This window comes from Cavia porcellus, unplaced genomic scaffold, assembly GCF_034190915.1.
Source record: "Cavia porcellus strain 051 isolate PalLab524CR breed Dunkin Hartley unplaced genomic scaffold, mCavPor4.1 scaffold_10, whole genome shotgun sequence".
Taxonomy (NCBI): domain Eukaryota; kingdom Metazoa; phylum Chordata; class Mammalia; order Rodentia; family Caviidae; genus Cavia; species Cavia porcellus.
In genome coordinates this window covers 72,396,209-72,420,062 of record NW_026947493.1, presented here as the reverse complement: position 1 = coordinate 72,420,062, position 23,854 = coordinate 72,396,209, and the positions used below count along the sequence as shown (strand labels likewise).

At 34.0% G+C, this 23,854-nt stretch overlaps 1 protein-coding gene across 7 annotated transcripts in view; it reads right to left on the bottom strand.

Moving 5' to 3' along the window:
* The window catches only part of Vps13b (vacuolar protein sorting 13 homolog B), a 683,809-nt gene that overhangs the window by 149,291 nt on the left and 510,664 nt on the right, over window positions 1-23,854 (bottom strand). For all 7 annotated transcript variants that reach the window (XM_063257835.1, XM_013143877.3, XM_003479878.5 and 4 more), the window contains 3 exons: window positions 9,521-9,723; window positions 4,582-4,786; window positions 4,067-4,251 (listed from right to left, as the gene is read on the bottom strand). In XM_063257835.1, the coding sequence (XP_063113905.1) occupies window positions 4,067-4,251; window positions 4,582-4,786; window positions 9,521-9,723 (593 nt within the window). The remainder of the gene's footprint in view (window positions 1-4,066; window positions 4,252-4,581; window positions 4,787-9,520; window positions 9,724-23,854) is intronic.

Below are 23,854 nucleotides of genomic sequence, written 5' to 3'. Positions count from 1 at the left end.
AAACATGGGTTAAGTTTAGTGGAAAGCCAGTTTTTCCAGCATCATTTATTAATAAATGTGTTTGGCTCTTCTTTCAAAGATCAGGTGGCTGAGTGTGTTTGGCATTGTTTCTGCATCTTCTGATCTGTTCCACTGATCCTTGGGTCTTTTTTTTTTTCTTTGCCAATACCATGCTATTTTTATCACAGTTGCTCTGTAAGTACAATTTTAAGTCAAGTATTGTGATGTCTCTTGACTTTCCTTTGTTGCCTAGAATTGCTTTGCTCCAAATGAATTGTAGAACTGTTTTCTGTAATTCTGTGAGATGTGCTGTTGGAATTTTGATTGGGATTACATTAAATCTGCATTGTAATTGTGTAAGTACGGTCATTTCACTATATTATTTATTGCAACCAAAGAACAGGTGATAACTTTCATTTTTCTGATATTCTCTTTAGTCTCCTTTTTCAGAGTACTGCACTTTTCAATGAGGAGGTCTTTTACTTCCTTCATTAGAATGTATAAAGAATTCAGAGAAATCAGATCGTCAAAATTTAAAGATTCCATCCACATGTGGGCATATGAAAAGAACAGACACTTCTCTGATGAAGAAGTAGAAAGGCAAATAAATATATGAAAAAATGTTCCACATCACTGATCAGTTGAGAGATGCAAATTAAAAACAAAGCTGAGATTCCATCTGACCCCAGAAAGAATTGCTATTATCAAGAAATCAACCAATAGACTTTTATACCTAGGAAACAAATTCAGCAAAGTGGCAGGATATAAAATTAAAATCAGTAACATTCTTGTATACAAATAATGAAATAAAGAAATAAATCATTCTCCACAGAGAAACAAAAGAGGAAAACAATCTCATTCATATTAACTTCAAGACAAAAATTACCTAAAAATCGAACTAACCAAGGAGGTGAAAGATCTCTAAATAGTATTCTTAAAAAAAACAAAAAGACTGAAGATGTTAGAAATGGAAAAATATCCTGGTTCCTTGGTAGAATCAATATCATTAACATATCCATATTATTATCAAAAGCAACATATAGAATTAATAAAATTCCTATTAAAATATCAATAACATTTTCCACATAACTAGAAAAAGTTCTAAAATTTATTTGGAACTAGAAGAGACTCAGAATAACTAAAGTGGTCCTCAGCAACAAAGAGCAAAGCGGGAGGCATTGCAGTCTCAGATTTCAAGTTATATTAAAAAGTTACAGTGACAAAACAGCATGGTATTGGCACATATAAAGACACATGGATCAATGAAATTAGAACAGAAGACAGAAAAACTCAAACATCTTTAACCATTTTTATTGATAAAAGGGCCAAAAACATATGCTGGAGAAAATATAGTCTTTTCAAAAAAATGGTGTCAGGAAAACTAGTCATTCATATGCAGAAGAATGAAACCAGATTCATGGGACTCACCTTCTACTAAAATCAAACTGAAATGTATTGAATACTAAATAAAGAAATTGAAACTTCCAGAAGATGACTTAGAGGAAACAAATGACACCACACATATGGGCAGAAACCATGAACAGAAATCCAGTAGTATAACTAAAACAACCAAACCAAACCAAACCAAACCAAACCAAGCACCCACCCAAAAAACAAACAAACAATGAACAAAAAGGACAGAAAACCTACATGGCAAAAGTGATAACAAAATGAACAAACACCTATATAAAAATGTTGCCAGTTACTCCTCCAGTAGAGGACAAATGTCCAGAACATATGCAGAACTGAAAATACGTATTCTCTAAAACATTACTCAGACAAACAAATAAACAAACAAACAAACAAGGAACTGAATAGAGATTTCTCCAGAGTAACTACTATGAAATCATGTTCAGATTTTTTAGCCAATAGGAAAATGCAATCAAAATAACTCTGAGATCCCACTTTATTCCATGCAAAATAACCATTAATCATTAAGAACACCAAATGAACAAACAAATCTTGGCAAAGATGTGGAGACAAAGGAATCTTTCTACACTACTGGAGGCAATGTCAACTAGTACAACCACCCTGGAAATCAGTATAGAGATTCCTCAAAAAATTAAAAACAGGCATTCACTTTGGCTCAGCTCTACCTCTCCTGGGTACATTCCTTAAAGAGTTAAAAGTCATCATACTATGGTGGTATGTACATATCCATGTTTATTGTAGCACAATTCACAATATCTAAGAACAAGAAACAGCCTAGATTACTGTCAACAGATGAATGGGTCAAAAAACATACAGAATGGAATTTATACAGCTCTAAAGAAGAATCAATTCACATCATTTGCAGGAAAACCGACAGACTGTGAGTCCATCATATTAAGTGAAATAAACCAGACGTAGAAAGTTAAATATCATGGTTTCTCTTATATGAGAAACTCAAAATATAAACATGGTAAAATAAATGAGACATGGTAGGAAACAGAGAGGCAGATTTTTTGGAGATGGGGAAAGTGTTTTAGGGGGAAGAATGGGGGGGCAGATTACAAACAATCAATAACTGATATACATAAGAAGGAATTTTTCAAGATGTGTAGGGAGCCGCGTGACTGCCCTGCTGCTGTCTCCCCGCCTCTCCCTTATATGGGCACATAGTGTGCCTACATCAACCATGATCCTCTCCTGCTCACATCACGTACATGGACGTGATGATGAACCATCAGAGATCACCTTGTAGCCTCTTTCTGTCCCACTGGCCCGCCCTTGCCCTATAAAAGCTGCGACCACTTCCTCAATAAACGAGACTTGATTGGACTTCCTCAACTTGTCTCCGTCTCTCTTTGTCTCTTGCCCTGTCTTTGTTAATCCCCATTCCTCCTCCAGGTGGTTACCCCGCAGACTGACCCACGGGCCAGGTCAAAGATGCATGTAAATATTATGTATTGTAAACATGTAACAATAAGAAAACACCAATAGGTTGCTTTCTAACAGCAGAAAGAGAATGAACATAAGCAAGTAGTAAACAATAAATGTTTAATTTTGGACAGCAATGTAAGAACTAAGAAGAAAGCAAAGCAAAGTAATACAACATACTGACTATCCAGGATATAACATTTGAGATGGTGCCATGAGATGGGGGGGGGTGTGATCAAGAGAAATGACGTTAGTAGCATCTCAATGAGATGAGGAGGATGCTGTGGCAATAGCACAGAGAAAAGCAGACTCGTGAGTTCTAGTCAAAGATAGAGCAGGTGACTAGTTTTAAATTAGGAAATTGGTGTGGTATGATCCATCTTTTACAAAAATAATCACTTTAGCTGCTATTTAGAGAATGAACTAGAAGTAGTCAAGAATTGAGGCACAGCGAAGTATCAGGAAACTACTGTTGAAGGGAACAAATGATGGCAGCTTGTCCTCAAGTCTTACTAGTAGAAAGAGAGGAAAGAATATGGAATAGGGGCTTAAGAGGCAGTACTGCAAGACTTGTTGATGGGGTGGATGTGCAGAGTTAGTGAAAGAGAGCAATCAGAAATGACTCTTGGTTTTTGAGAGGATGGTTATAAGTTCAGTAATAGGTGGAAGACCATAAGGGAAACAAATTTGAAGAGAGAGTAAAAAAAGTAGCGTATCAATAAAGAAAATGATAATATAATGGGATTACAAAGACATCTGCATTAAATTCTGGTGCTTCACAAAATTATTGGTCATATGATCACTGGTTAGACAATTTTTCTTGTTTTAAAAGTCAGCCTGTCTAAGGCCCAAGACCATTTTCAGGTCTGAAAACAAAACATTAAAGTCATCATATTCTGGCCTTACATTAGTTTATAGAGTTTACACCTGCTTATCTCATTATAGATAGACAGCATAGTAACCTAACCACATCAGGATAAAGAGTAGGATTTAGAACACTTAAAATTGCCATGGATCTTAAATTTGAATTACACTATCCCCTTTTTTAAAAATTTCTCTTGTGCATACACATGTATATAATATAGCTATGTGTATTTCTCTTTGATATTACTGACACAAGAAGTAAGTATGCTCTAAACATTGCTCTTAATGAATGACCAGCACTTTCTCAAGTTTTTATTTTTTATTTTACACTGAATAATCATACCTGTAGCACATCGCCTAGGTCTGCTGTGCTAATATCTGGGTCCTCTGTGGTGTTGAAAGGCACAGGAGTTATTCGTACAAGGGTGAGCACTCTAGGTTCTGGATACCTCCATAACATCATCCCTGGGCTATCTTCAGTTTCATTATAAAACAAGACTTCATAGACACCAGGTAGTTTCAAAGGTTCTGTCAAATGACAACAAATCACATGATTTTTAGTTCTCAATTCAATCCCTAGAGTACCATGAAAAACAAAAACTCACATACACATATACATACACACAAACACCAAAAAACAAGACAAACTCAAAAACATACAAGTTGGCTTCTTAAAAGCAAGAACAATTTTGGGAAGAAAAGAAAACAATATAAAGAAACTAAAGATATAAATTTGAACATTTATACTGCTAAGTAAGAATGTACTTTATAAGTGACCTTGATGTGTTATCATTAGGGAACATTCATTTAAACTTGCATGCACACACATATTTTCATACAGGAGTTGTTGTTACTTACCAGCATCCTGTATATACTGAAAAAGTCCTGTCCTTAGATCATCTGAACTTTGTTCACTTTTAAAGGCTTGATTTTCTTCCATACATGACATTTGAGACACCGATTCAGAAACTTGTGCTTCAAAAATTCCTTCCTCATTAAGATATCCACTGAGTAAGTCATGTAGGAGAACTAAACAATTCAAATGTTCTTGACCCCAGAAAACCTTTAAAATGACATGAAAAATTCCTTTGACTTTTAGTACAAACATTTCTTGAGTATAATTAAGTATAATCATATTTAAATTGATATAAATCCATAATTATCTTCAATATAATTACTGATAAACTATTATTTCTGATTAATTTATAAAACAATGAAATTCTATTACTTGAATAAATATATAGCAAGAAAATCACTGTTTTCATCTATGTGTCAATAGCATTCATTCTGGAGGATCAAACTCAAGGCCTTGCGCATACCAGGGAAATGCTAACTCCATGATGAAATTAAACTCAACTGAAGTAATATTTATGAATTGATTTAGCTAAGATGATAACATCTATTATCGTGCAAGAGAAGGCAATGGAGATCCTCTAAGTCGGCAATAGATAAATTTTTAGAGCTTTCAGTGACGTAGGGTGGCAGGTTACCCATCACTGCTCTAGGCAAAAAATGTTAATAAAATAATAATAATAATCTTGTAGAACAATTCCATACATTTTGTCATGAAATTAAATTTAAAAATCCTCATTACACTATTCCTTTCTGTATACTTCTGCACTTAAGAGAAAAAGAAAGGGGAAACTTACTCAAGACTTAAAATTTAGAAGGCTTCCAACTTGTGCTTAGTGAGCATGTGCCAACATATGAGATTCCACAGCCCCTCCCTAAGAATCAATTACCAGGAACTATAGAATTTCAGAGCAAAAGCATGTAGAATTTCCTATACTGGAGCAGACTTTTTCTATTTCTGGTTTTGAATAAAATTATTCTGTAATAGACATATAACCAGTAGATCACAATGATTAATGCTAGAGTGTTAAAAATGTCAACCATGATGAATTTTTGAATATACTGGGAAAAGACAATATAACTTTTATTTCTAAATGAACCAATTAATATAGAGAAAAAAAGATAAAGAGATAGAAAAATGTGGCTCTATACTTTATGGGTAACTTCAAAAATCTCAGGTTTAGGTTCTGCAAATAAGATACAGCACTAACTCTAGTTTAGCTCTCATCAATATGATTTTTATTGGATGCTGAAAAATAGAGATAAGTAAAATTTAAGGTGGAGAGAAAAATACCACATTTCAGCCTTTAGACTGTCAAGAGATAGTCAATGATTAGAATGTAGAGATGATATACTTTGTTTTTACTCTTATTTTGAATTTTTGTCAGGGTTTCACCACACAGTTCAGACTGGCCTTGAACTCACTTTGTAGCCTAGGCTAGTCTTGAACTTGCTGTGATCCTTCTGCTTCAGTCTCCAGAGTGCTGGAATTACAGGTGAGCACCAAAACACCTGGCTTTATTTTTTTGTTTTAATGTGTAGCTACTTTTCTGCATTGGGAAGTAAAAAAATAAATCATGTTTATTACTAAATATGTTAAGATTGATGATGACAGATACTGAAAATTTCAAAAGCAATACAGAGTGTAAGTTATCAGGATCTTCTGAAATCTTGATCTGTGCCAGTAAGACTAGTGAAAAGTTGAAGCAATACAATTTTAAGATAAAACATGAAATTCACATTTAATATGCCTTCATTACTGACAAATTAGTCATTTCAATTTTCTCATTGTGAATCTTGTGAAGTTTTTGGATTCATGACAAGCTTAAAGGACATTAGATCACATAAAAGACTAAGAGTCTATCCATATAACATCAAGAAACAAGGTGGATAGTCTCACACAGTCCATACCTAGCTAATCAGGCAAGTACATAAGAGTGCAATGTGACATATAGGTTAGTCACCCTAATAAAACTGTTATTATGAAGTTGTTTTTATTTATTACCAGTGATACTGTGTCTAAAACATGTTGACTAATTTATAATTAAAAAACTCTACACATCAAAAAAGTTTGACCCAGCAATTTTTCTAGTTATATACCCAAGAGACATGAAAGTATATGCCTACCAAAAAAACCCTTGTATACAGATGTTTACAGTATTACTTGTAAAATCTCAAAGTGGAAAGACCACAAATATCTCTCAAGTGATGAGTAGGTGGTAAGGAAAATGTTCTAAAACTGTGGTAATGATCACAGAACTCTGTAAATGTACTAAAAAAGAATTTATACTCTTTAAATAGATAAACTATACTTCAACAGACTAGCACACAGCAGTGTGAAGGCTCATCTAGCCAGTGTGCTTCAAAAGAATTGTAACCAACAAAGAAAGAAACTGGGGCCTCCTGGAAGAAGCAAAAAGATAGGAAGAGGAAGCAACAACAAAAAGTCCCCAGGGGCCAACCTGAGAACATTGACCAAGGACAGGTAAATACAAAGGAGAATGAGAACAGCAAATATGCAATATCAGACACAGTGCCAGTGGACATAAAGAGATATATTCGGGATCTCATAGATGAGTTCAAAAGTGAAATATTTAGCCAAATAAAGCAAGATATAAGAAGATTAATAAAAGAGATACTAAGTACCCCTGAGTCTATGCAGACACAGATGGAAGAAGGGAGAAACTCAAACAAAAGAGAGAACCATTTGATGAAAATATAAAAAAATAAAGAATACATGAAGCAGATTCAAAGAGATCACCAGGAAATTAAAAACTCTATGGAAAGATGGAAATCAGCTTGAAAGAAACTAAGGATAGATTATCCAAACTGGAGGACAATTTTGTAACGTGGGAGTATGAAAGGGAAAACTTTTTAAAAATAACAAGGAAACAAGAAGCAACAACACAAAGGCTAGAAGATGACAAAGCGATCTACAACTTGAGAATAAAGAATGTGAATGAAGAAGCTGGGGTACAAACAAAGGAACTACAAAGGTTATTCAGAGAAATAATTAAGGGAAACTTCCCAAACATAGGAAAAGGAAATGATATTCTGACATATGAGGCATACAGAACTGCAGCCACCTACAACCAAAACAGAGCTACACCCAAGCATATAATAATCAAGATGCCAGAAATTCAATATAAGAACAGAATATTAAAAGCTGTTAGAGACAAGAAACAGGTCACCTATAAAGGAAGGCCCATCAGAAAAATGGCAGACTTCTCAACACAAACCATCAAGTCAAGAAGAGCCTGGAGCAAAATATTCCAAGCCCTGTAAGAAAATAACCTCCAGCTCAGATTGATATACCCTGCTAAACTGTCTCTACAAATTAATGGAGAAACAAGATGCTTCCAAGACAAAGAGGAACTTGGGAAATTTGCAACCACCAATCCAACTCTACAGAGAACACTGCAGGGCATTCTAGAGAGAGAGAAAAGTACTAGGATTCCAGGAACAGTGGCAGAGAGGCCTCAATGAATGGAGCAGAAAACAGAATGAAGAAGATAAGCAGACAACTGATGGCAAAAAACAGCATAACAGAAATGAGGCAGAGAGGATTTTATTCAAAACTGTTATGATTGATAGTATCAAGTCTGAGAGTATTGGCAACTACTCTGAAGATGACAAGACTCTACGATACACATTCTGGTTTGATAACTGCTAGTTTTTGAAGTTCTATACTACATACAAAATTGTGTTTTTATTAATACTGTTATGTACTGATATATTCAATTATATTATGTCTGATAATATAGCCAATTCTATTGGAGATAACAAGAGACAACACAGGAACCATGGTAGAACTCCTTGTACAACGGTCTTATATGTTTATTTCATTTCGTTATGTGTTTATAGGAGTATGTTTTGTTTTGCCTTGTTTTGTCGTTTCTCCAATATAGAAAGAATAGAAATACATGTTAACACTCATGCATGTGTAGAATCTATAAACAGTTTATGAGAACTGATCTTATGACACATGATGAAATGAACAGATACTTTGAAGAAAAAGAGACAGTAAAGTACCCAGTGCTGATCCTGGAGTGTCATAATGTGACATCCAGCAACAGTATTATTTTTTGTTTAGAGGGATATTAGCCTGCTTGGGTTATTCAATCTCAACATAATTGAAGATATGGATAACTGCATGCATGTTTAAGTGTATAAGATAGATAATCATATTTCTAAGTTTTTGTTGAATAGTTGAACAGAACTGGTTGCAATTTCACTGTTTGAATCCCCACTTTATATGCTCCACTTTAGTATCTTGAATAACTATTTGTAAGAAGATAATCTGGAATCATTAACTAGTGATTTCTTACTGTTTATTTTTTTCTTTGAAATTATGTATTATTTCTACCCATTTTCTGTTTTGTTTAGGCTTTCTTTAAATTAAATTTTAAAAAAAGACACTATAGTACCCAGGGCTGATCATGGAGTGTCATGATGTGAAATCCAGCAATATTAATATTCTTCCTTCAGAATGATTTTAACCTGCTTTAGTTTGTTTAATCTAAACATAAATGAAGATATGGATAACTGCATGTATGTTTAAGTATATAGGATTGACAACCATGTTACTAAGTTTTTGTTGGACAGTTGAACAGAACTGTTTGCAGTCTCACTTTAAATTTTCACTTTACATGTTCCATTTTTGTATCTTGAACAACTATTTGTAAAACGATAATATGTAAACATCAACTAGTGATTTTTTACACTTTATTTTTTCTCTGAACGTATGTATTATTTCTACCTATTTTCTGTTTTATTTAGTCTTTCTTTAAATAAAATTAAAAAAAACTATACTTCAATAAAACTTAAAAATTTACAAAGATAACAATCTGACAGATATATATCTTTTAACACACAGAGACTTAAAACGTCATGAAAGAGTTAAGAAAGAAAAGCTAATGGGAAAATAGGGTTAACCCCCACAGACCTGTAGCAGACCACCTCTTAGATCGATGGACACTTTTGGTAGGGATTGCTCCGGGGTTGGATTGCCGCTGTGTTTACACCATTTAGCTTCCAGATTGGCAGTACTGCAAAATGGCCCTACCAAAATCCGACTTCTTTCTTTCAGACTTGTTTTAAGGAGAAAATCATCTATGCCGAGTAAAAATGATGATCCAAGAATTATGCCTAAAAATAAATAGCAATAACTATATATTACAATTATTCTTGAAAAAACATTTGGGAAAGAACTATTTATGTTTTTATAGAGTGTCAATTCACTCTTTGTCAGACTCGTCAGTTTGCTTTCTACCTCAGTTTGATACAATTACGTATAATTCTAGTTATGAAGCAGGTATACCTCATTCACATTTCTAACAAAACACCATTTGCCAAAACGTTATGACATTTTCCATGTGTGAGCACTCTGTTTTATGAGTAGAGACATTTTCATTAAATTAGGCAAGTTTTTCAGAAACTACATTAAGAATAAGAACAGCTGCTTCATTTGTCTGTAGTTAACATGATGGGAAAGGGCAATTTTCTGTGATTTCTTACAGCAATAGAATATACTATATTACTTTGCTAGACACTCAGCCTTTTAACTAGTCCATGTTAAAATTCAAAACAATCAAAATATGTAACATGTGTTTTCTAAAAAATTTAGTTTAATCCAAACTTCACACATCATAACCACTTGAAGTTTACAAAGTCTTAAAAACAGATAGTGGCAGGTTAGATTTATGAGAAAAACTATATGTTATAGTTCAAAGTAAATACACCCAGAAAAAGAATATACTTAAAAATGTAGGTTTTCTTTTGAACTTAAAGTAGGAGTGCGGATCAAAACCTTTTCATAAAACCAACAGCACACTTTAAGATGTTTAGATGCAAAGTTAGAGTGGTAAGTTCACTTTCCTCTCAAGGAGCTCATATTCTAAATTGTCACTGTGAATATTGAATTTCACCAGACCATGTTTGTAATGCTCCAGGTTTATTTTTCTAATGCTATTTGATCCTTTAAAAAGATGAAAGATTAAAAAACACCTTAAGCCCACAGTATACACATGTTTCAAAGTACAGTACCCACATTGACTTTAATTCTTTGAAAATTTGAAAACTTCAGATATATTGGAAGTTTCTACTGAAGTAACAAGATACACACACAACTTCTAATTCTCCATCAAAAGTATCATAATTATAAATGCATTAGCATTAAACCTTTGTTTAAATAATAATCATGGTTGAAATCAATTTCTTACATTTATTTCATTAAATATAATGTGCCACTGAATTTCTATTTCATTTATAGAATAATTTGATTAAAATCTACATTTTACTTAAAGAACTCAGAAAATAAAAGAGATTAAAAAATACTTAAGAGTTAAAATCCAACTTTATTAATGAGATTTACAACCTAAGTTATAACTTTCTGACAACTATATTACATTTCCTAACTTCTCAACAGTAAATATTTGCTAAATATTCAATTTATCATCTAGAAACTGTCACGGCAGGATTATAAAGTGTGGATTTAATGCAGTATAATCATCTTGAAACTGGGCATCAAGGGACTGTTAGAATTACAACGTCCTCTACCCTCAAATACATGCATCTTCCTATTCTCTATACTGACGTACATGGTTATTTCACAGTAATCTTACTGTAAATATTCAACTTACCCTTGAAACACAATGTGTTTAAACTCAAAGGCCATCTAAATTGGTTAGCAGATTTAATGGTGATCATTATTTTTCAGGAACCCAGACTGAAATCCAGACTTGGATTTTTTTGAGGTCTCTTCTATGTCAGGAAGAGACCTCAAAGGTCTGGGTGAATGTCTGTCCCTCCTTTCTTCTGATACTGGGTAGTGAACCAAGTGTCTTAACATTGACCCAGACCTTTTTAATTACTGTATTATATTCCCAGCCCTTTTTATAATTTTTATTTTGGGACACAGTCTTGCTAAGTTGCCTAAGCTGGCTTGAATTTGCCATCCTCCTGCCTAAGCTTCCCCTGGTACTAGGCCTGCAAGTGTGAGCTGCCATGCGTGGCTTATTTTTATTTCATTTTGCCCAATGCCATCTTTCCCCTAATTTCATTATTTTAAATCATCAAGGAACAAAGACTATACTAATTTAAGTAACTCACAGAGATAACTACATTATCTTCAATCTCTAACAGAGTCAGCATTCTACAGGTAAGGGCCATCTTGCTCAGTGAAGTTTTGAGTACGGTGTAGCTATTCAGGATCTGCTCCACTGACCTGAACTCACAGTTTAGAATGTAATCCTACTTTCAGCCAACTCAGTGTGTTTAATTGGCAGATAGGAATTAAAAATGCTGAAATCTTTGACATTCTTCACTTTGCATTACTATAAAGGACAGAATAATAGGACTGGATGGAAGAGACCTTAAAAGCCACTCATTCCAAATCATCTTTTAAAAAAATTTTATTTTGTAATAATTTTAGACCCATACAAATATTGCAGAAATACAGAATTCCCAGACAGCCTAATCCAACCATGTAATGGAGTACAAACATTGAAATCAGTGAATTCATAGTAAAATAATAAAGTGATCAGGTAATCTACAGATACCATTTAAAACTTGCCATTTCCCTCATAAATATCCTTTCTCTGGTCCATCATGCAACCTAGGATTCCTATTTAATTTAGGTGTCAAATCTCTTTAGTTTTTAATATGCAATGGCTCTTTAGTTTTTTTGTTCTACAACGTTAAGAATTTTGTATAGTCCAAACCAACTATTTTGCAGAGCATCTGCCAATTTGGGTTTATCTGATGTTTTCTCATGAGAAGCATGTTACAGACTTTTGGCAAGAATCCTACATAAAGTGATGTTCTTAGTGCATCCTACTGACATATATGATAGTGCTATTTTATTACTGGTAATATTGACTTTTGGGTCACATAGCTAAAGTAGATTTTGTCACATTAGAGTTACTATTTTCCCTTTTGCAAATAAATATTGCATGGGGGAGGGAGTGATTACTGAAGTTTCAGCAAACATCATCTTTTTCTGCTAATGTTAGCTTCCTCAATGGGACTCACCTGTAATGATTATTATTATGATGTGTGACACTGCTGGTTTGCCATTTCCTTTATCCAGAATTGTCTCCTCTACATCATTTACTAGTTTGCTTATTTACATTAGTATGAAATCCTGAATATTTATAAGTTGTAATCCAATATTACCATTTCTTTGATGCTTAAATTGAACCAGCTTTGGCTACTGGGAGCTCATTAAGGTTGGTTCTTATGTTCTTTGAATACCCTTCATCATTATTTAAGACCCTCTTTAGTTCCTGGCCACAATATATTTCAAGCTCACCTTTTATTTTCTCCATCTTACTTAGGCATCAGTCATTTTTCAGTGAAGTTTTGGATGTTTTTTGTCCCAAATGCTATCTAGAAACCAAATTCTGGCTGGTAGGTATGATCATTGTTACTAGAGGATCACTGATTCTAGGCCTCTCTGCAGAGAATACTAAGAAGTGTATACTAACCAATGTACTAACCAATGTATACACACACATCTCTATTAGTTTTTGTGTCTATTCTTCTGTACTTATACTAAAAAGTCCGAGTTCATACTGATACTTCTGGTTCTAATTCAACACCACAGGGAAGTTTCTAGTCTATTTTTAATTTCTGTGACTGTGAAAAACCTGCTGTCTATCCCCTTCTGATATGTTTGTTTCTCAGTTACTCGAAAACATCAGATGGAGTGAGTGGTCAAAATTAAAGCAAGAGAACTAAGACAGACATAAGGGACAACTTCAGGGAGATAAAGATAGGTAATTAATTATCAAAGAAAATACTATTAATAGAAAAAAATGATAATTCTTTCTGGAAGTTTCTTTAAAAATGGATTTGACAACAATTTGTCTGCTGCACATCAAAGAATGAGATTATCTTTCACATGTTCAGCAGTTTTATTTGTACAAGAATATCTAGAATCATAAGATAAAATCTTAGCTCTATAGAAATAAAATAGTGAGGTACTATCTAAATTAGTATATGAAGTTTTGTCAAAAAATCTAGTACTAGAATGAAATCACTATGATTTATGGATGCTCAGAAAGCTGCGTATCTCCTCTCAAAGAAGAACTTAAGTAGAGTTGATGGAAGGCTCTTCTTAACTCCCAGTCAGTATTTACTGACTGTTTTAAGAGAAGATGAATAATAACGTCTCAACTTGAATTATCACAAAAACACATACAGAAATGTTCAGAGATTTTGTGCAAATCTATGCACCACGAAATCATGAACATTTCCTTCCTATCATACAAAAAAATTTTTTTTGTTTGGCTTAAGCAAACACAATGGGATATCTGGGCTTCCCAAGAAAGAAAGACTGGGGTCCTACAAGGCCCCACCTTTTAATACTCCACAGTACTTCTCATCAGACCAAGCCTTTAACATGGATGCTCAAACTATAATAGTAGAAACTGAAACATCAGGAAAATGGCCCAGAATTAGGAAGTCAATGGTCAGTCAAGTCTTTAGGAGCCAATGACAAGAAGAAAGTGGGCCAGACCCACCTAACACTGAGGAGTGGGGACGAAGGCAGAATGTGCCTAAGATATAGACTCAGCAATTGAGGCACACTCAGACTCAATTTCTGCCATATTCCTAGTGGTAGCAGAATCCAATGACTGATTTTTCTGGACTAGGAAGTTGCTGTGTTTAGTAGATTTTCTTGATAGTCACTGGAATTTGCCTTGGTTCAGATATAAGAATGAGATACATCAAAAATAAATGGGGCATAATACTACTTTTGGGAAAGTGACCCTTCTTGCTTTTCAGTCTTAAAATAAGAAAAAGAAGGCACTGGAAACCAATGGTGCCTGAGGCTGAAGCACAGTAACACAGAACGGAGAAATCTAACAGATTCCACCATTTCACCAGGTACAGGACTGATCTGAAGTTTTTCATCTCCAGGACACTGCTTAATCCATTTTAGATCCCTAAGTGCCCTGACCAATACATAGCTTCTAACAATAGGATTCTGAAGGGTAACCCACTGTCTGCCACTTCCCCCATTTTCCATTTCAGTGAACTTCTCTATTCTCATAGATTTAGTAATAATTTCTTTTGTAGACAGACCGTCTATAACCAGGCCTAATTTTTAAAAATAATTCTACTAAGTTTCTGTCTAGAAGGAATTTGGACACTATGGATCAATTTGATATTTATATATGCATGTATTACTCAACTATTCACTCATTATCTAATGTATACTGGATGCAAATATAAATAATTCAAAATTTTCTTTCACAGCAGATTTTCTCAAGTTCTGAAATTTCAGTAAGCAACAGGGGAGAAAAAGTAACCAATAACATTTATAGTATGGACTGCTGAGTACAAGAACTGCAGAAAAAGATGACCATGTTGTTCTCTTTGTTACCATATAAATGTTTTTGTTTTCTTTTTATTTGCTTTAGCTATCAGTTCTGTTATGCAAATTATGGATTTAATAGAGTTGCAGTTTATTTTTTTCTTTTGGTCCTTTTTCATTCTCCAATCACCTCTCCCTGCTCTACTCTTCCTTTTCTAATCATCTATATTTGGTACTTTCCTCTGTATTCCAGTTTACCAGCACTGACCATGGGCTTATTTAAACATGATGCTGAAAGTCTAATATGCTAATGAGGGCAGTGAGGACACAGAAACAGGCATTGCTTAAAGACATCAAGAAAATACATAACCTACAGGTAATAAATGTGCCTAGCTTGGTTGCTTTTGTCCTCATATTTTTCTTTTGTGCCATGTAACTACAAAGATATTAGGCACAGCTCATTTACACGACCAACTCAGCTCATCCCTGTGTGTCTTTCTTGCTCACTGCATGCACATCACTGTGACTGTGCTTCTTAATAACAGGATCTGGTTATTTGCGGCACCATAAACAGTTCATCTACAAGGATGAACTTTCAAGTTTAAAACAGAATCAGCTCTTTTGAACATTTCCTCTACCTTTTTAAAAAGCTATCTCATAACAAAATCATATGTTAGTTCAAGTGGTCTTAATCTTGGTGTAAGTGACCAATAATAAGAGACTGTGATGACCTGTAATAACAGAGCAGTGATGAATTTCAAAAAGAATAATTTCTGGGAATGTGACAGGGCTATTAATTCTTCTTTCCCTCTAAGAAGCTTGCCTATGGGAGATCATTCTTTCTTTTATTTCTTCCATTTTTTTAAATCAAGAGACACACTAAATACCTTTCTCAGGATAAAATGAATCTTACTTTAAATATCAACACACATAAGAAGCCCCAGGCAACAGAATATTAAAGAGTTCATGTACACAAGATAATTGTACATTTAAAATCTGGTACAAATGGCAAAAGAAAGTGAGTGAAGATATGTAGTGCTCTTCCTCCTAGTGGTACTGCACTGTTGGACAAAATGCCTACAAGTAAAACTACAAAGGTACGTCTTTAACAATGGAACACTGGAAAAGGCTAATCATTTTGTTCCATTTTTTCTCTGTGCTTACAGCAAATAAAGTGTTTATGCTGTTCTCACTGGTAAGTATATCTGGTTCTCACTGGTAAGGATATCTGATACACTATCCTTTACATCTTAAAACTTTTCTAAAAGTCTAAAAATGTGCAGAAAGAAAAATCTTAAATGAATGCTGTTAAAGTTTAAGACAGGAAATAGGGAGACAGACTTTTGTTCAATGGGAAAGGGGCTAAGGGATGGACAGGGAGAAGAAGGAAATACAAAACAATAGTATGTGTCATGTGTGTATACCAACTACATAAAACAAATATATTCATGATGTACTACAAACATGTACTAATAGAAGAAACTAAAAGTTTTTCACAGGTTTATGGATAAAGATGTTTTAAATAAAAAAATTATCACCTTGAAAGCATTAAGATTATTAGCTACTCAATTAATGATCAAGTCAGCTTTGAAAAAAAATTCAAATTCTGCACTAAACTCTAAGCTTTTGGCAAAGTTGATATCTTTAACTCAGCTTCCTTCCATGTTAACAACTAATATAGAACTAGGGTGTAATTCTCCAAAATGAGTAAATTAATAGTGATAGAATACTACTCATTAGTAGACCATCTTTGAGTCTGATTGGTTTCTCTCCTCTTATCTTTTTTATTCTCTTCCAGGATCCTCTCTTTTTAGCACTTGTCTGATTAGGTCATTTTGACCGAGAACATAACTTCTCTCCACCTCTTTTCAGTCAACAGAAAGGTTTTCTGCTGGATTTTTCATTGACTTCTTAAAAGTCTGTGTTTATATTTTCAATTTCAGTTTTAGCAAACTAATGGAAAATATTTAATTAAGTTAAATGAGGTGTAACAACATTAAGAAGTAATTTCAACAACAACTGGCATGAAAAATGAACCTTACTTTGTTTGCATACTGACATATTTTCATTAAGTGTAAAAACTTAGTTCATTCAAGGAACAAATAGTTTCATGATCTCTAAAATACCTCATAAGACTAATAAAAGCAAGCCATCTGTTTTGGAAAATATTTACAAAATACTGCCAGCTCTACATCACCAGTATCTAAGTCACCAGATTCTAAGTCAACTCCTACTTTCTACATGCTAACTGAACAAAATACAATCTAAAGCTTCTGCATATCATTAGAAAGAGTACTCAACAATGACATATGCTAGGGAAGCATATCCAGGTATTTTTTTTTAATCCAACTGGAACTAATCTTAAGCTACTAGAAAAATCAGAAAGCATGTGTTGGAAACATACAGAAGCTAATTTGCATAAGAGAAGCATAGAATGTCTCAAAAAGTGAGATGGAGACAACTTTATAAGTATGATATATAAAGACATGACCAGTTCCTCAAAGAATAAATCTTTCTTGATTTCTATAGTTCCTTCTATTAATTATTTTATAGTTCTATTAATTATTTTACATAAAGAAGGCACGTAGGTGCTGCAACCATGAAAATGCATGGTTATGATTAAAATGCATAAATTGATCTGTTATTACTTAATTATATTTAACTTTGTCATAAGTCCATATAGATATAAATAGTATCTATTAGTTCAGTAAATTAAAATATAGGATAAATCTGACATATGGAACAGAACAGAACAAAACAGAGAGCTTCATGGTCATTTAAGTGGTAAGGGATGTCAGTGCTCCCTAACAAATTAACTTGAATCCCTGGTCATAAGATATGAACCCAATGGGTTCAGCAGCCCACTTACTAGCACTCATCCCTTCTCCAAAGCACCTAATGCCTTCTCACAGGCAGGCCTGTAGTATCCTCCTAAACTCTGATACTGATGAGTGAAAGCTAGAATCCCTCATCTAATGAAAAGGTCATTTCTAGAAATAAATAGCAAAATAACACAAAACCAGAAAAAGTTTTTTCTTCAACATAAAGAAAGGATAATTTCTCATGAGAGGAGAAATGACTACTGAATTGGCTACTTACTCTTGGATCTATTTTGTGTGAAATATTTTAACACTCTAATATCCTGGAAACGTTTTAATTTGGTAGAAATACCAAACAGCGATAGAGGATAAGCTTTGCCTCCTTATTCTTCAACCTGAAATCATGTTCACTTTTTCTACAGTTGTGTCAATTTACTGGAAAAAGAAAACGTGATTTGATCATGTGACTGTGTTTAAAAAAAATAGACTGTACATTTGGCAGCATATTGGGGAATGTAGGACAATTTTCTTATGAAGGAAAGAACAATAGCAAATGCATGCCTAAAAACTTTCTGAGATGGATACAGTAGTTGGTTAATTACCGGCAGAAATTGCTGCTGCTAAATACATTTTTTTAAAAGTCAGCCATGTGGACAGAAGAATTGGTATAAACTTAATGTTGAAAACAACATGACTTGGTTAGCAGTTTACTATGATAGTTTAGAAACTGTTCTTCAGCCATGTAACTCAGGCTTTTAGAAACTGATAGAGCAGACAGACCAGAAATCAAGAGAAAGCCGCTCTACCTCAGAAAGTTGCAAGCCACTCAACCTCCGCACTCTTTACTGAATGCAGTAAAGTAACAATTTAACAATCTACCCTGTGTCACTTGGGCAGCAAGTTTACTTCTGTACTCACTATTCTGAGCAACATGTGGGCAGGTGTCATTTCAACTAGTCAACTGTTATCGTGAGATAGATAGATACATCTGGTTATTCATTTTATATCTATTGCTTTTTAAAATACTTTTTAGTTTAGAATATTGTATTTACCTTTAATGTTTCTTTCTAGTGAAATGTAATTAAGTGCTGGGTATTTTACTGATTTGAGTTTATCTTATTTGTGAAAAATAATCTATAATTTTGTGCTACTATCTACAAAAACTCTTATTGTAAGAGTACAATAGATATAATTTTTATAGTCTTCCAGAACTCAGTGACTCAGAACTCTTTTACAATACAAAATGGACACATTTGGGACACTGAAACTGAATTAGGAAGAAAAGTGCCAAAAGGTCTTGGAAACAAAAAGAAAAACAGAGAAACGTTAGTCTACCAAAGAGGAAAAGTCTGTCTTATGAAATGGAAAGACAAAAAAAAAAAAAAAAGTCTTATTGGCAAGTAGTCATAGTACAGAAATAGCAGATCTTGAAAGAAGAAGTGAAACTAAAAAATTCCAATAATGGTCAAAGAGTATAATTCTATGAGTAGTGTTGACAGAGTTGGCCAACCATCTTACAAACCATCCTGTAATCAAAAAGCAAGGAAAAAATATAAAATATTTATGCACCTTCTGGACTAAATAATATAGAACCCTTCTGTTCTCTCTTCAAAACAAGGGGGTTCAAAAAGTCATTTATAATTTAGATTATGTCTAACAGACAGAATAATTGAAAAATACAGGATAGCAAGATGCCAACCAGGACATTCAGTGTTGATTTCTTCACCATTATATTTAGTGGCTAAACATTTTATTGAAATTATAGCAACCAAGGAAAAAAGAAAAGGCCACCGTGACAGTGTAAAGTGTGTTGTTCAAAAAGAATTTAGATACTACTATCCAGATCATCACATTGTATTGTATACTACATGCTTCAAGTTATACCTTACACAGAAAAATTATTCAACAAATTTGATAAAACTGTTGTATTATCTTATAAAAGTTAATGAAAAAACGTGCAATTCTTGGCTATCCTGTATTTAAATAATTGGACCTGTAAGTGGTTAAAACTTAGTTCAGCTGGCTTCAGGCCTGGGTTCCTTAACATTTAGGGTATCCCACATAGAAATGGAAGCCCATGACTTAACTTTAATATCTCAAAGAGCTCAGATATCATGAGTCTGCCTGAGACAGGATTGTAAAGAATAATTAAAAGTTTTTATTTTTAGTTATAATTACATCCGGTTGGTATAGTTGGCTATCTAATTCTAAATGCAGTATGCTTGGATCATAAATCTATGGGGGTAAAGGATAAAAACAGTTCTTGATAAAGAAAAACATAACCTCTAAGATATTTTTAGTCCACAATTTAACGATCTATCCAGGCACAGTGGCGCATGCATGCTTGTACATCCAGCACTATGGAGGGAAGAAGCAGGAGGATCACTGTGAGTCTGAGGCCAGCCTGGGCAAAACAGTATGTTCAAGGCCAGCCTGAATTACGTAGGGAGAACCTGGTTCAAAAAAGCAAAACCAAACAAACAGAAAATCCGAACAAATAAAATAAAACAACACAAAAATAAGTGACCTCTGACTTTAGCAATCAAATGTTATGATTCTGTTGAGAGAAAGAGGGAAGGAAGATACACAAAGATCAATATTTTCTGAGTACTAACTAGTGTTCTGCATTATGTAGGTACTCTCCACATGCTGTCACCTAATCTGCTTAATAGCCCTGTGAATTATTCATGTTTTCATTTGGGAGATGAACTGTCAAACAGCTTTTACCAAAATTAATGTGTTAGTAAGTAGCAGGCTGGGATGCAGATTCTGTCAGCCTCCATTAAGCATTATATTGTTTTATAAAAAGTACTATTAGCTCTTAGTAATTTCATTTTCCATCTGGGAAAAGGGTTTTAAATAAATTCCTTTTCCTGACCTCAGTCCTCTTATATAGCCTCGGTATGTTATGCTAACACAGTCAACAGGTCCAGGTCAACAGGGGACTGGCCAGTGTGTACAAGAACATCTCCGATGTGTTTTCAGTCACTTATTACTGCAGGGCTTATGTGGACAAGTGAGTAATTTGCTCTGACCACAGACAAGACTAAACACTGTCACAAATTCAGCAGAATAGGGCATAGAGATTTCTTCTAACCTTTGCTTTTTTTAGTAGTTCCAGGCTTAGGGTTATGACAATACATGTACATTTCACTGAAAACTAACCTAATGGGTCCTGTCAGCAGGATGCAAGAGTACTAAGGAAAAAAAAAAACCTCTAATATTTAATTACTCCAATAACATTCAGGACTGAGTTATCTTCATGTTAATTGATAACTTTTTTTTGTCTCAAAAGCATCTTTTTCTTCTGCTCAAGAAACATCCTGCTTTAATATGTGTATATGTAATTTTATATCAGTTTTTAAACAAATGCAACTAAAGTTAGAGAAATACATTTTTCTTTATACATCTTTGTTAAAACTAGAAGAAACAAAAAGCATTAAAATTTATTTCTCGTAGCACACACAGGACACACAAAGCCCAGGGTAATGAGACAAAATTTTAAAAATGTTTAATAACCTGAGGCCAACATCTATATTAAGTTTGGAATTTGGTAACTAAAAGTCATGGCAAGAAATAGACTAATTTAAGTAGAGACAAGATTTGGAGGTGGATTTACATGAAACATTGTTATAACTGCACTGCATTTCTCATTAGAAGGGAGCAGAATCTTATGAAGACTTCATACTCCCCAAGAGAACCATATTTATACAATTAACAATTCTTTTGTTGAAAAAAAAAGCTTTTCATTATTGCATGTGGACACATGTGAGCTGTGTAAAAACACAAGAGATGTGTAACACACGGTAAACAGAAAGTAATGATCTTAAACAGGCCAAATCCTTGAACTCGTCATTAATAAATGTCTCTTCTACATTCAGCTACCCAGGCTGCTGGGAGCCTGTTTTCTTCAAGTACTTCAAACACTGAAATCCAGGAACATTTATTATTTTAATCCATTACAGGCAGTGCTTGATTTAACTTTATTGGTTGTGGTGGTGGTAGTGGTTATAAGTGGGGGTACAGCAATGTTCTTTTACACATCATTTCAAAAGGGCTTAATTATATTTTATAGTTTGGGCCAGGAATTCTGCTTGTTTTTTGTCTAGCAAGGTTCAAATGGAGTTCAGGTCAGTGATGAATCAGAAGAAAAAGTCAGAGATGGTTATCTCTCTGTAGTGAGCTCATCTCCCTCTAGAAAGACTGGGCAGGTACATCATGTTCACTATACCACAGCAGAGGAGATTGTTCTGATAGCCTAAGATTCTTGCTTATTAGAAACTTTTCATTTTGCATGCAGCATTGAAATTAATACATCAGAGATTCAACTCTGGTTACTTTCTATGTCTATGAAGCTACTGTCTTACAAATTTAAAAGATTTCCTTTTAGAACCCAAAACAGCAATAATAACCATAAGCACTAACACAAAAAAGTACCTGAAGAACAAGAATTATGTAATAGATATTTTAAGATATACATAAGCTCTTTACAGTGGAAAAATGAATATATGTCATAAAACAAAAGATATACAAGGCTGCTGAACATAATTTGCCTAAACAACAACAACAAAACATTAACTGCATAAACATTTCTGAAAAGCAAAAAATCTGATTTTTTTAAATGTCAAACATTCCCAAGGTTCCTTTTTTTTTTTTTTCGCATGAAAAAGACCTTTTTTTAAGGTAGTAGTGTTAATGTCTTTAGTGTCCAAAAGTCTAACTACTCATTTTGCAATCGTGGTTTCTTCTTACTCTTCACTGAAAATTATTTTTAAGAAGATGAGAATTATAGTAGCTCAAATATGGTTCCATCATATTAGTAATAAGATGACAAATTATTTTGGGGAAAAAGTAATAATAATTTTTCTAGTTCTATTTATTTCTCATTCAATTTTTAGAACTTCCTATTATGTTCCCCCCTCCTTTTTTTGAAATGCTTCAATAGTTCACCAGAAATTACAGGAAAATATCACCATTGAAAAAAAGTCTGTGACCTACAGGTAATTTAAAGGTAAAAAAGAGGTACATGCCAGTTCATCAGTAGCAACTTGGAACCTTGTTATAAAGTAATAGGAGGGAATTTGACCAGGATTAATAGTGGTACTCAGCCCTGGGATGAGGGAGTGTCATGTTTCATGGACTCTAAGCATCTGTTCTGCCCGCCTACATTTTACTTCTGCAAAACCATAAACGTACCTCTACCTCAGGGACTGTAGAGAGGCATTAGAAATCTTCTGCTTTTCATTATCACAAGATTCAGTAACTCATTTCATTGTCAAGAAAATCCCCTTTTACTCTTTCTTTTGCGCTAGCGGGGTATGCCAAAATGACAAATAAAATCCCAGATGTTACAGGCCCAATGAGGTCTCCACCTTTCCTTGAGTGTTGGTTTTAAGCTACTTGGGACACAGTGTCAGCAATGACAGAACCCTTATGCCCACACCCAATAGTCATTAAGGTTTGTTAGTGATTTGTATAGCTGTCTACAAGCTATACTTCCACTTCAATCCTCAGTGGCAGCTTAAAGTTAAGTCTGTCCTCTGGCTTTTACTGTCAAAGAATTCATTTCCTATTGTTCAGGCACTGGAAAGAAATGGTATTTCTTTCTAAAAGTAACCAGGGTGTTTGGGGTATTGTAAAATGCTTATTATTGCAACATATTATTTTAGGTAGTCATATCTAATTTAATGTTTTATTTCTTCTTAGGCTAACTTGCATCCCTGCAGCACCCAAAGGCTATGACGAAGTCTTAAGAGATTTTTCTCAGGAGATCCAGTTAAGTATGGAATAAAAGACTTTGCATCAATTAGTAACTTGGTTTCACTTTTCAGTACATGAAAAGGAACTTGTTTTAAGTATTTTATTGGTCCTGAATTCTGAGGAATTTTGTATACATAAAAATAATGTGGCTGTTTTCTTTCTCTTGTTTTGTTTAGCCACAAAGATAAGTACATCTGGATAACAGGACTGCAGGTAGTGAAAGTTACTGAAACCACAGTTCTTTGACTAGAAGGAGCTCAATTCACGTGGGTGACAAGTCCCTGATGTACCTATCAACAAGAGTCCTTACAACTTTTTCCCAATTCTGACTAAAATGTTACCTGAATGGCCTTGCTTAGGCTTTCTCCCTCTGTGCTGC